This window comes from Nannospalax galili, unplaced genomic scaffold (genome assembly GCF_000622305.1).
Source record: "Nannospalax galili isolate Female #2095 unplaced genomic scaffold, S.galili_v1.0 scaffold505, whole genome shotgun sequence".
In the NCBI taxonomy this organism is placed as follows: domain Eukaryota; kingdom Metazoa; phylum Chordata; class Mammalia; order Rodentia; family Spalacidae; genus Nannospalax; species Nannospalax galili.
The window spans coordinates 392,191-406,663 of record NW_008352327.1 but is presented as its reverse complement, the minus strand read 5'-3'; the positions used below and the strand labels follow the sequence as shown (position 1 = coordinate 406,663).

Here is a 14,473-nt window from a genome sequence, read left to right as displayed (position 1 = left end):
TTTTTTAAAGGTTAAAACCTCATTTAATTTTATGTCTTATAGGGTTTATACTGAGTACAATATTGTATAACTGTAATAATTCAACTGTAAACCTAAAAATTTATAGCCAATTCCGAAAGAGATGCATCTTAGCTCAGAAAATTGTTATTGAATATGTCAATGCTGCTGCAATGAAATGCTTCTTCTAAGTATGTGGTTATTAAATTAAAAAAAATTTCTGAATGTAGATATTCTGGCTCCATAGTAAGTCTTAATTTTAATGTTTTTCAGACAGAGAATCCACATCAATCTTCTTGCCTCAGTCTGCCATGTGTTGGATTTATAAACGTGAATCAACACACTTAGCTTTTTTCATTTCTTTGTTGAGACAGGCTGCCATGTAGCTAGGATTGTCCTTGAATTTGCTGTATAGCTGACACTGACCTTGACTCTGGATCCTTTTGCCTCCCTTCTGGAAGACTGTAATTACCACACTTGGCAGTCCAGGCTTTTAACAACACTATATAATTTCCTTAACTCAGCAAAAAGAAAAAAAAATGAATTCTCAAAAATGACATCTATGTTATATGCTAGATTCTCTTAAATTTGAGATACAAAGTACAGGTTGTAATACAGGCATCTTGTGCTGGATAACTTTAGTTGTCAACTTTACACACCTGGTTAGAGGGAGCCTCAACTGAGGAATGTCCTCCATTGGATTGGCTGCCTGTGGCCACATCTATGGGTCATTTTCTTGATTGTTGAGTGATATGGGAGGGCCCAGCCCACTGTGGGTGGTGCCACCCCCAGCAGGTGGTCCTGTATTGTATAGGAAAGCAGGCTGCACAGGTCATGGGGGCAAGTCAGTAAGCAGTGTTCTTCCATGGTCTGTGCTGCAGATTCCTGCCCTCAGTTCCCTCGATGGTGGACTGTGCTTGTACGCCAAATAAACCCTTTCCTCCCCAACTTGGTTTTGGTCAGTGTTTTTATCACAGAAAAGTAAGACAGAAGTTGGTACCAGGATCATGGGGGTATTGCTGTGACAGATCTGACCATATTGTTTTTTGAAGGACTGTGGAAGTATTTGAGACTCCAAGTGAGAAAAGCTATTGAGTGCTCAGAGCTTAGTGAGTTGTTGCTGTGGAGCTTGAAACAGTTATGATGGAGAGAAATGTGGATTATAAAGGCCTGTCTTGTGAAGCTTCAAGGGAAGCAAAGGTTATCAAGGCTATTTGTGAGATACTTTGAATTAAAAATCTGTGGTTTCTGGTCAGCTGGGGATGAAAAATCAGCTGTGCTTAATAAGAGATCAGCAACACTGAAGTGAAACCTTGGCTTTACTGGGACAATTGATGCTGGTTAGCTGGGGCTAAAAAATGAGCAGTAATTAAGAAGAGACCCTTATTATTGAGTTGAAATCTTCTGGGAAGTATTTCCTCAGGGTCAGAACATAGAAGCTGTGGTCCAGAAGGGGCCTGAGGCTCCACCTTAAGCAGAAGCAGGACTTCATAATGTAAAAGAGTCTCTGACATGGTACTGGTTTTGAAGGAATGAAGGGGTCACAGAAAGTAGCTGAGGTTTAGCACTGAGAGATGCCAGGAAAGGCCATTTGTGAAGGTACTGCCTCAGTTGCTGTGAAGACTCCCAGGATTGAAGAGCTCATGGAGAGGATACAAAGTTTTGCACCTTCAGAGGCCAGGAGAGTCCCTTGGTGAAGGTTCAGCCTCGGTTGCAATGGAGACCCCAGCATATTGGAGATGCCAGGGCCATGGGATGACCACTCAGGGCAGTGGCAGATGTGGAGTGGAGCTGGCCTGAGCCTATGAGATAAGCTGTGTGTGCTGTGGATGGCAGAATCAGAGAAGTGACACGGTCCAAGCCCTTCGGAGCCCAGAAGACCATGAGTGAATCCCAGATGTCCAGCCTTGAGCTACTTTGCTGGACTTTGGTTTTACTTAAGTGTGCCTGACTCTTCCCTTCTGAAATAAGACAGTACTTAACTTGCTTTGGATTTTACAGGAACCCACAGTTAAAAGACTTTTAAAAGAAACATTGAACTTAAAAAAAATTTTTGTTATTTATGTTTTCATGTGTATGAGTGTATTGCCTGCATGTAAGTACACCCCTGTCGTGCAGTGCAGAAATCGTCAAATCCCCTGGAACTGGAGTTACAGATGGTTGTTAGCCATCATGTGGGTGCTGGGAATTGAACCCAGGTTCTCTGCCAGAGTAGTCAATGCTCTTAACTACTGAAACATTACTCTAGCCCCAAGAGTCTTTGAACTTTTAAAGTGTTTAGATTTTTAAAGGACTGCAGGACTTTTAAAAGTTGTGCTGTTTTATGTTGGGATGTTAATATTAATATCATATCTTGGGGACAAGAAATGGGAAAGTTGTGGTTTAATAGCAGTGTTTGTGTATCAAGTTGACAAGGGGTCAATTGTGCTGGATAGCTTTGGTGTCAACTTGACATACTTGGTTAGAGGGAACCTCAGTTGAGGAACTCCATTGGATTGGCCTGTGGTCATGTCTGTGGGGCATTTTCTTGATTGTTGAGTGATGTGGAAGGGCCCAGCCCACTGTGGGTGGTACCACCCCTGGGCAGGTGATCCTGTATTATATGAGAAGGCAGACTAGAACACATCTTGTTTAATTCTGACCGTATGATTGAGAAGGAAACAGAAGGAACTCTATTTCTGACACTGCATACAGTAGAATGTATATAGATATTATTTTCTGTATATAACTCTGAGTCCATTCAGTCTGGAAAGTAGTGTTTCTTCCCTGGATTGCATGTTCTTGATTTTCAATTTGATGATGGTTGGTAAAAACAAGTTCTGTACATTCATAAATATGATTTAAATCTGTGCCTGGTTATTACCTTGCCTCCAGTTCCTGAAGGATCTGAAATTTTCTTTGGTTTTATATCTTTCATGACACAAACAGCAGCCATAACTAGCTTAACACCAGCTGGAGGATTCTTCATTGATTTCACAATTGTAATATCAGCTGGCTAAATCAAAAGAAAACAAGACATCCTTAGAATAGCTTATTTCTAAATAGTGAGAATTTAACAAATAATGTTAGAGCTAGGTGTAGTGGTGTACACTTTTAATCCTAGCACTCAAAGGGTGAAGGCAGGAGAATTGTGAGCTTCAAGACAGCCTGGGCTACATAGTCAAATGCTGTCTCAAAAAAATAAAAAAAGCAGGGCTGGAGAGATTGGCTCAGTGGTTAAGAGCACTGGTTGTTCTTGAAGAGGACCTGGGTCTGATTGCCAGCACCCACATGGCAGCTAACAACCATAAGTAACTCCAGTTATGGGTGATCCAACACCCTCTTCTGACCTCCACAAGCATTGTAGGACACGGGTGCACTTACATACAGGCAATACACTCATGCACATAAAATAAAAATAAATTTTTTAAAAAATCAAAAAAGTGATGTTTGGAAATAATAAAAACATCTCCTTTTGATTAGTTTTTGCTTTGTGTGGTTATGAAAAAATAGCAAAAGAGAAGTTAGCATAGGTAAGACTAATGGTTCTCAAATGTTTGGGGAATCTTAAGACCTTATGAAGATATGATGGCAGATATGAAACTTCCAGAGAATACATTTTTGCACATACATTAGAACCTATGTAAAGAAATCTAAGATGAAGGCTTAATTCTATATTTTGCTTATATAATATTAATTTTATTCAGAAATGAAAGCATGCCATAATTCAATTTCTTTTTAAAAATATTTTATTTATTATTTTATTATACTTTTTAATGTGTATTAGTGTATTGCCTGCATGTATGTGAGTGCACCTGTGTTGTGCAATGCTGCGGAGGTTGGAAGAGGACTTCGGATTCTTCTGGAACTGGAGTTAAGGACGGTTCATAAGCGCCATGTGGGTGCTGGGAATAGAACCTGGGTCCTCTGCAAGAGCAGTCAGTGCTCTTAACCACTGAGCCATCTCTCCAGCCCCACAATTCAATTTCTGAAAAGGTATATCCTGAAGAAAGATACTATCAATTCTCTTATCCCAATATCCTTATGATACTCCTTGCAATAGTGCAAACAATGGAAAGCTAGCAACAATCTTGGTTTCCTACACAACTAGAACTCTAGGTGGGATGCAGATTCCAGTATCAGATCACTCAAGTGACACCAGAATTCAGACAATAAATATGAAGAACAGCATGGTGTGAATGAACCATTTCATTGATGGATGCGATCACAGACTTTGGTTCTGTAAGCAAGCTCTGCAGACTATCTTCTTTGATGAAAAGCTCATGTGGTGGACCACTTCTACTAAGTTTATTTTTGTGAGTCATTCCTTCTGGCTCACTCTAAGGTCTGTTTCTATAGCTCTTCCAACAATTCTGTTCTATTTATAAACTCCCTTAAAATTCTTGACTTCTTATATTAAACAGAGTCAATTCTGCTTTCTGTAACTGAATCCTATCTCATACAATAAATTATTGCATACTAGGAAGTGTATAAACAGCAGACCTAAATGAAAATGAAATCTACTACTAATAACCTGACCTGGTGGGATGTGAAGGCATCAGGAATCGTGTATCAGAGAAGAGAGTGTTGAAAGTCTGTGGAACATAGGGACAAAACAGTTCCTTAAATTAACAATCTTGGTTGCCTAGACTGAGGTATCTGTTAAAAACAGTTTTGTCAAACTCCCTGTGAAAAACCTCTAGAGAAAAAATAAGTACCATGTGGCTTTTAAACATGAGAGCATAAAGGCAGACAACAGGTTCAGGGGTTTGTTTTTGTTGTTTTACTTTGTTTTATATCAATTTCCAAGCTGTAGTATTTATTGTATTGCTCTAAACTTAAATGTCAACATGCCACTATAATTATGGGTTTCATCTAAAGCTTTACTACATTGCAGGTACAGAAATACTGGGACACAGTTTTAGAGAACTAATGTTTTGCAAAATGCAACAAGCATTTTCATCCATCCATGACAAAAGGAAGTATTCAAAAGGGTATGCATTTCAAATGACTGCAGGTTGCTTGTGAGAGAATTTCTGCATGTAAAACATGGTTAAATTTAACCAACAGTAACATGTCAATATATTTAAAATCACTACCGTGGTGGTTTAAATGAGAAATGTCCCCCATAGGCTCAAATATTTGAACACTTTTGTCCCCAGTTGGTGGTGCTGTTTGAGAGGTCATGGAATCTTCAGGAAGTATGGCCTTACTAGAGGAAGTGTATAACCAGGGGCTTTGGGAGTTTATAGCCTTGCCCCACTTCCACTTTACTCCCTCTGCTTCATGTTTGCTGTTGAGGATATGATATCTCAGCTTTCAGCTTCTTTTGTCATGCTTCCCTGCCATAGACTCCTATCTCTAAGGAACCATAAGCCAAAATAAACTCTTCCATAAGTTGCGTTTGTTCACGGTGTTTATCACAGCAACAGAAAAGTAACTAATACAATAACAAAAATCTTCGCCCCGGTCACAATGCCCATGACAAATTACTATGATGTTGTGTATCTAGAGCAAGATATCAGTATAGTATAAATCCCATGGTGTTTTGGTTTTCTTCTGGATATTAAAGCTGTTTATGTTGGGATAAATGTAGCAGCAAATGACAATTCAGTTAATCGAAAAAATCCTTTGCCGCAACTCCAATAACTTTCAGAATCTCTCAGCCAGTGTTTTGCTAGTCTCAGTCCTTCTAAGTATTTTATCCCTGCACTGTTGCCTTAGTACATCTATAAAAGCTGGTTCTCAGGGCGGGGGAGATGACTCAGCAGTTAAGAGTTCTGGCTGCTCTTGCAGAAGACCTGGGTTTGGCTCCCAGCACACTCATGATGGCTAACTACTGTACTTAGTTTCAGTTTCTGGGGAAGCAATGCCCTCTTTTGGCCTCTGCTGGCATTGCATGACATTGGGTGCATACATGCAGGCATAGTTTTAAAAAGCTAGTTCTTTATTAAGATAGCTTACTGACAGTACAGTTGAGAGACTGTAGTTGAACAAATCATCTATCTTGTACAGTATATCATGTACCAGCCTCTTCTCATTTTATAGTTCAAGATGTTGATTGACTTGATCAGTTCAGCAATGAGTGATGTTATCCAATATATACTGCACCAGGAAGCTCTCCACATTAACTACATCTATGTTCATCTCCTTAGAAATAAAAGGAAAATATATTACTTGTGTAAGGCTCAACTTGTGTTCATGAGTGTTTTGTAAAAGTTCTCAGTGTGTGTGCTTATGAAAGGACCACTCATGTTGTTGTGATTTGTGTTGAGAATCTTTTCAAATTAGTGATATCATTGTTCTGATAGGTACTTACTAAATTTGTCGTGGCTAGAATTTCTGGATCATTTCTATATGGCTTGGGCTCCTGTTCATCAAATGGATTTGTTCTTGCTTTCATTAGTACATTTGCTGAGACCAAATATTTTATGCAGGTCATCATCTTGGACTTCTGATTAAGCATAATTCTTGAAGGCTTCAAATATCCAGTGCGTCTTTCTAGATTCACCTTCTTTCAAGTGCATTTTGCTACCACACTCTGATATCTCATGATGATGGCAGACTTGATGTGAAGAGACTCTTCATAGAGTACCTTAAGGTTTACTTTTATTGTTGCTATTTTTCTTTGTTGTGCTTCATTTGAATTTCCAAGACAAAATTTTTAGTAACTTTGTATCATTTTCCCAGGCCATCTTCTCCATCATTTGGGCTGGACTGATAGGACTAGCATAAAGCACTTTTAAAGCTTTCCTTATTCTTCTCATTTTAAATGTAATTTTCTAAGCTTTTTTGTTTTAAGTTACAGTGTGCCATTCAGAGCATATTTCTAAGCTCCCAGTGTTGCTTCAAAAAATTCCTAAGGCAATCCACCTGATATTAAAAAAGCCAGAATTCTGTTTAGAAGTAGGAATATCATTAAGAATATAGTTAATGGGTTTTCAGAATAATTTTCTGTTACTGCACTTTGCATCTAAGTCAATAGTTTATATCTATTCATCATTTCTGGAAACTTGTCAAGTTGAAGTTCATCTTAACCATTTGTTTCAGCGCTTTAAACCCCTCTTCTTCTTTACCTTTGAGGTTTAAACTCTTTGGAAGCTGCTTAGTGCATCTTCTTTTATTGCTTTGAGAATGCAACACTGATTTCCATTTGTCTAGGAGTTAACTGTCTTCAGAGCATTACAGGTCATAGTCCTCCTCATCACAGATGAAGTCATCCTCCATGCCAGACATCTTGTTTGGGAATAGGGAAGGAGGAGGAAACATTAGGGAGGAAGCCTCCTTCCACAGTTCTCCTGGCTCAGAGGCATCACTTCCATCTTCTTCAAACTTGAGGTTTTAAATTCCTAGTTCACAGCACACTGAAAACACTAGGAGATTTATATTGATACAACTGCCCTAAAATGATCTCTGGTCTTAAAACTAATACAGAACGATAAACTGAAAGTCATATAGAATTTTATCCTATGAAATGCTAAGATGCCCATAGGTTGAGTTTCCCAGACTTCTCAGATCTCTTACATGGGAAATGTGGGCGTTGGTTAGGAAAGAGGGCAAAGAATGGGACCTGGATATCCTCAGCTCCCTAGTCACTAGGTGATGACTCTCCTCTTCTATTGGTAAGGTTGTTCTGATTTTGCCCAAAGACCCTATAAAAAGTCATATACATGGGACTGGAGAAATGGCTCAGCGGTTAAGAGCACTAACTGCTCTTGCAGAGGACCCAGGTTTGATTCCCAGCACCCACATGGTGGCTATGAACCATCCTTAACTCCAGTTCTAGGGGAATCCGAAGGCCTCTTCTGACCTCCGTGGCATTGCACAACATGGGTGCACTCACATACATGCAGGCAATACACTCATTCACATAAAATAAAATAAATAATTTTTAAAAAGTCATATACAACACAGACAGGTACTGTAGACACACAGGTACTGTAGAGACTCACAGCTACATCAGAAAATTATACATGATATAGGAAAAGCAAAAATATATAACATTGTATCAAAGAACTGTTAAGATGCAAGTTTCATTTAACTTGAAAATAAACAATATAGTATTATTCAGTGAAATAAAGCCACACCAAGGTAACCAAAGGCCTGTACATGGCTTCATTTGGTTGATGAAACCCAGTGTGACTAATTCAGACACTTGCCTTAAGTGTATCCAGTGCAGACAGAGCTGCTTCTAAGGCTGGAATGGCCTCAGCTAGGTCACTTTCACACTCGTTTTTCAGAGCTTGGGCTTCTTCAGCTTTCCCACTGGCTATCTCTTCATCTAACTTTACAAACTTTCTTTTTGCTTCTACTTCTGCAGATTCTATCTCAATAATCTATAGAAAAGAAATAAGGAAAAAATAAAGACAAATTTTCAAGTTGCTTCCTCAATCTTACAGCCAATATCATTTTGAAGGACAGAAAGGTCTAGAATAAAATGAGAAGAAATACAAATACATGTGACCTTATTTGGAAATGGGCTTTTTACTCCCCTTCAAAAGTGACAAATACAGAAACCCACTGAGATATCCAGTCAATAGAAAAGGGTAAAGTCCATAGGCTCTAGTGACAAAAAAAATAAGGCTTATTTTCAAGGCTAGTTTTACATATTTCAACTGCCCTTTGTCATCAATAAAAATATCAATACTGTACCTGCATCATACGTGCATTTTCAATTTTAGCCTCCTCCAATTTGGGCTGTAACTCAACAAGTTCCAGTTTCATTTCACCAACCTAAACAGACAGTTTGTCATTAAGTTTCCACTGCTATAATGGCTACTGAAATCAAACATAGAAACTTAAATGCATAAAGTATTTGATTAGGAAAAGCTTTTTTCCCCCTAAATCTTTGCAAGATAAACAAACCAGGAGAGCATATCCAGTTCTTTTTATAAAAAACTTTTGAATCTTTTGAGTATTTCACAGGACATTGGGAATAGGCAGTTGTCGAAAAAACATGTTCAGAAAAAATGGTGTGAGCTCAGGTGTTCCCATTATACTATATGCATGGTATACAAACAAAAACCTCTGTTACTTGCATTGAACTAACACTAGTAAGTGAAACTAGCATTGTATTCATTAGGGAAAACCCATCTTATATTTAATATCTGTTATAATAAAAAGCCAGAATAGATTTTGGATAGTCTCTCAAATGACAACAAATCAGAAATGGAACAAAATCTATTGAGTCTCTGTGCACTGGGCAGCTGACTGAGTTTCTCAAAATCTTATTTATGTGTAAAATGAGGATATAAAAGTGACTACCTCTTGGAGTTGTGAGGAATAACTAAAACAATGTACGTGAAGTATTTAACAGAACCTGGCATATAACATGCTCTCAACACTGCTTTTGTTATTATTTCTTACATTTATCGGTATACATTACCATTTTGAGCAGCTCATCATATTTACCTGAGACTCTGCAAAAGCTAACTGATCAAGCCCATTTACATAGCGTTGCTTTGCTTCCGTAACAGCTTGCCTTTTCTTAGTCAAAAGCTGTTGAAATGAGCCAATAAGCTCAAGATAAGAAGTAGCTGTTACATAATTATGTCGTCCTAACTCTTCCAAGAACCTAAAAAGAGGCAGGCAGCATACTGTACTACAAATAATGAATTTCACGAAAGGTAAATTCAACATAGTATTAACCTCAGACAATTAGGAACAAAGTTTAAGTGTTGTGTAGAACACACTAACCATCTGAACTAAGCAAGACTCCAGAGTTCTACACATAACCATATCCCAAATTTGTATCTACAAAATATCAAATTATAAGGACATGTTTAAAAATCACAAATCAGTGTAAACGCATCCACTGCCATCTAGTCAGCCCATCCAGTGGTCGTAGGTAAGTCATACTCTCCTTTACCCAGCAGCAATCAGTCTCAAATAATTCTCAGTCTAGTGCTGGCCCACCACCTATTTCTCACTTCCCCTTTGAGCCCTTGTTAATTGAGTTGACATGGGCCCTGTGCTTGATGCCACAAACACCTGAATGAATAGGACCCAGCATGTATGACAGAGTGCATAGAGTTCAGTGGGAGATAAGGTGAGGCATGGGTGGGGGAGGGGGTCTGGATTTGAGTGGAAAATTATGAAATTTAAAAAGCTCAATAAAAATTATATATATAAGCCAGGCATGGTGGCACACGCCTGTAGTACCAGCACAGGGGAGGCAGAGGCAGGCAGATCTCTGTGAGTTCAAGGCCAGCCTGGTCTACATAGTGAGCTCCAGGACAGCTGGGGCTATAGGGAGACCCTGCCTAAAGAGACCAAAAAAAAATTATATATAAAATCACAAATCGGGGCTGGAGAGATGGCTTGGTAGTTAAGGGCACTGGCTGCTCTTGCAGGAGGACCTGGGTTCAAATCCTAGCACCCACATAGTGGCTAACAACTATTTGTAGCTCCAGGTCTGGTGGATCCAAAGCCCTCCTCTTCTGTTCTCCATGGGCACTGCATGACACAGGTGCACTTACATACATGCAGGCATTATACTCATACACATAAAATAAAAATAAATAAAATTAAAAATCACAAATCAACAAAGATGTCTATAAAAAGTGAACTATAACAAAAAAAGATAAAGGCTTTATTTTTCTGTTTTATAAGCCAGGAGGATCTGATCTTATAAGGGTCTCAAGATATATGAGGAAGGGAAGCAGAGTAGGAAAGAGGACTTGTGGACAGACAAGCATGAATTATCATTCCTTACACAAGTGTGTTACATGGTGACTGAATGGTAAAAGGCCAGGAATACAAGCCTACTATACATACATACATACATACATACATACATACATACATGGGAAGAATGAGATCGCACAAGTATGCAGACTACAGCACATTGCTTGGCACCACTGTGCAAGCCAATCATGCAGGATGTTTGTCTGACTCTGGATAGGCAACACAAGAGTGCTTATGTTCATGCATCTTTGAAACAAGGGAATAGAGATGAATAGTTAGAACACATACTTTACAGGTATCTCCACTCTACCATTACTTTGGTTCCCCTTAAGAATGATCACCCAGTGTCTCAGCAACCGTGTTTTATCTAGACTATCTGCCACCCTAACCATGGTTGATCAGACACAAGGCTAATTCCATTTTGGAGTAAATTTGGAGCAGGAAGCTAGAAATAACAGGCCAGCATCTCCCTGCTGCTGAAACCGCAAGCAGTGCATTCAGGAGCTGAGAAGCAGACGCTTCCTCCAAATGCACTGGGCATAGAAAAGTCCATCTGCAAAGAGAAAGAAAGGGTCTGTGCTGAGGGAGGCAGTGATGAGTACCAGAGAAAACACTTCCAGGTTTCTCACTCTTGTAGCTCTTGCTTCTAGTTCTTTCTTGGATCTTTGTGAGATACCCTTGGATCTTTACGATAAATTTTTCCTTTTATTAAAGCTAGACAAAATAACATTGTTTGCAAGCTGAGGATTTTAAACTAATTAAATGACCAAAAATATTTAGAAGACAATCAAAATATTGGACTTTCATGGAAAGAGATGCTTTAAAATATAAAACATATCATTTAAAATTTATTATTACAGGGTTGGAGAGATGCCTCAGCGGTTAAGAACACTGACTGTTCTTGCAGAAGACCCGGGTTTGAATTCCAGCACTCACATGGCAGCTAACAACTGTCTCTAACTCCAGTTCCAGGGGATCCGACGGCCTCTTCTGTCCGCAGGCATTGCATGACATGAGTGAACTTACCTACATGCAGGCAATACACTCACATACATAAAATAAAAATAAATAAAATTTTAAAAAATTATTATTCCTAACCTTTCTGAAAGATTCATAATAGAAGTGTGAAAGTATTTACAGATTGGAACTATCTCTTGTCGTTCAACCTCAGTAAGTTCCAGTGTTTCTAAGAAATTTACAGCTACACGTTCAAGAGCATCTTCAGGCCATGGCTAAAAATAAGGAAAAGAAAAATTTATTACGGAGCAGTTGCAATCCAATGATGTAGGTTAAGTGACTTCCTATGGGGGAATAATTTGGGGTTGTGAAATTGAAACCTTAACGAGGAAAACAGAATTAGGGGGATTAAGGTCCCAAAATTTTTAGGTCTTTTTATACATTAAGATGAAAAATAAAGATAACACAATATGAGGGAAAGATTAATGGTATGCTACATATCAAGAACATATTGCATTACTTTTCCAACTCTTCCATATGGATGTCCTTTAGACATCTCAATTTTAGCATGTCGGTTGCAGAAGATGCTGTCTACTCGATACTTATGAGTCCCTTTTTGCCCTAGGACTCTAATTTTATTCTGGGCAAGATGTCAGGTTAAAAGGCTACATTTATTTCCTTGTAATGCAGAGTGGCACATGACATATAAGCAACTGTTGGCAGGTCTTTTGGAGAAGGCTCTTAAGACTGTTAGACACAGAGCTTGCATATATTTTTTTACCCTACTTTCACTCTTTAAGTTCTTTCCTAGAATGTAGAATTCCAGCAGTCATCTCAGAGATAGTAAGATTGCTCTGAGGATGAAAATCATACACTAAAGATAAAACAGAAAGACTTAAGATTTCCATGATGACTTTAAGCTACAAAAGACTCATTTTGCTTACTTTCAAATTCTCCCCTCCCTCCCTCCTTCCCTTTCTTCCTTCCTTCCAACTTCTCTCCTTTCTCCCTTTTCCCCTCCCTCCCTCCTTTGTTTGTTTCTTTCCTTTCCTCTCCTCTCCCTTCCTCCCTCCCTTTCTTCCTATCTTTCTTTCTTACTACAGATTAAACCTAGGGTCTCAGACAGTGCTCTAACTCTGAGCTATCCCCTCAATCCTCCATACCTAGATTTTTCCCATAAGAGAGAAAAAAAATTTTTTTTGGTCTTTTTGAGACAAGGTCTCCCTGTAGCCCCAGCTGTCCTGGAACTCACTATGTAGACCAGGCTGACCTTGAACTCACAGAGATCCACCTGCTCCTGCCTCCTGAGTGCTGGGATTAAAGGCGTGCACCGCCACGCCCAGCCCGAGAGAAAATTTTTAAAAAATTTTAAATTTGTGTTTTTGTCATTAGAAGTCTTTCCCTCATAATTTCTATGATAATGTTCAAAGCTAAAGTTTTAATTTTCTTCTACTCAAATGTGCGTCTTATCCAGTCTTTTCCATTTCAGTGAAATGTTTTGTTTCTTTTCTTTCTCCTGGACTATGCCAAATAATCCTACCCATTAGCCTTTGGGCTTGCTGCTCCCTCTGACTAGAACCTTGATTTTTCAGATCTTCATATGATTTGCTCCTCATGTCCATGTTTCTGCCCAAATATATCATAAAGGTCTTCACAGAGCATTCTCCCTAAAACAACATTCTTTCTGTTATTGTGCTCTTTTATTATTTTTTATTTTATGTGCATCAGTGTATTGCCTACATATATGTAAGTGCACCAATGTCATGCAATGACTGAGGGGGGGCGGAAGAGGGCGTCACATCCCCTGGGACTGGAATTACGGACAGTTGTTAGCTGCCATGTGGGTGCTGGGAACCAAACCTGGGTCCTCTGCAAGAGCAGCCAGTGTTCTTAATTGGTGAGCCATTTCTCCAGTCCCTGTTATTGTGCTCTTTTGTAATGAGTTTTATTATAGGCGTGTATCAACACCTCACACACCATTTATTCATTTGTTTATTGTTGGCCTCCACTCAACCTCTAACTAAATTATAAAACCCATGAAAGCAAGAACTTTTTTTAAAAATTACAGCTGTAACTTTAGTGCCTACAACAATACTTACCAACAAACATTTGAAATGTTTAAATAATCTGTGCTAAATAATTTTTACTTGTCAATTAGGATATTTTCCAGATTTCCTTTCAGTTAGTTTCAGAAGAATGCTTGTGATTTTTTTCTCCTTTTAGTCAGTAAAGTACACATTTTATGATCATTTCCCCTCTTTGGTGTCCAGTTCTCTATTCTAGTAAAATTCAAACTTTTTTTTTCAAGACAAGGTCTTATGTAGCCTTAGGTGGTCTGAAACTAGAGATCTGCCTGCTTCTGCCTCTGAAGTTCTGGAATTGAAGGCATATGCCACCAACCTTGGCTAAAATTCAAACTTTTGATCAAACATTCCACAAGTAAAAAAATTTAAAGTATGTGCTGCTAATGTATACAGGTTTATTAGCAGGTTACCTTCATGTGATGTTAGTCATATATATATGTAATATAGATAGATAGATAGATAGATAGATAGATAGATAGATACTTAAACCCAAAAGAGACTTTGAAACCTCACTGAGATCAATGAAATTTTATAAAGTATTAAATGTCATCTGATTTATACATCGTTAAAACATTACAGGCTTATCTTTGTGCTATGGATAACTTCTATCCTGTTACTCACACATTTAATATCATCTACAGCAGAAAAAGATTCTATATATATATTATACACACACATACTCCTTAGATGGGAAGAATTAATTACTCAACATAAGTATCAGAAAATTTTGTTCATCATATATAAGGTATATGTGATTAATTACATATTTT

The 14,473-nt window shown here is 38.4% G+C and overlaps 1 protein-coding gene across 1 annotated transcript in view; it reads right to left on the bottom strand.

Annotated features, from left to right (window-relative positions):
- Dnah12 (dynein axonemal heavy chain 12) overlaps window positions 1-14,473 on the bottom strand; it is a 218,243-nt gene that overhangs the window by 85,841 nt on the left and 117,929 nt on the right. The window contains exons 46-50 of the mRNA XM_017802268.2: window positions 11,761-11,894; window positions 9,388-9,550; window positions 8,629-8,709; window positions 8,136-8,312; window positions 2,861-2,992 (exon numbers count right to left, since the gene is read on the bottom strand). Coding sequence (XP_017657757.1) covers window positions 2,861-2,992; window positions 8,136-8,312; window positions 8,629-8,709; window positions 9,388-9,550; window positions 11,761-11,894 — 687 coding nt within the window. The remainder of the gene's footprint in view (window positions 1-2,860; window positions 2,993-8,135; window positions 8,313-8,628; window positions 8,710-9,387; window positions 9,551-11,760; window positions 11,895-14,473) is intronic.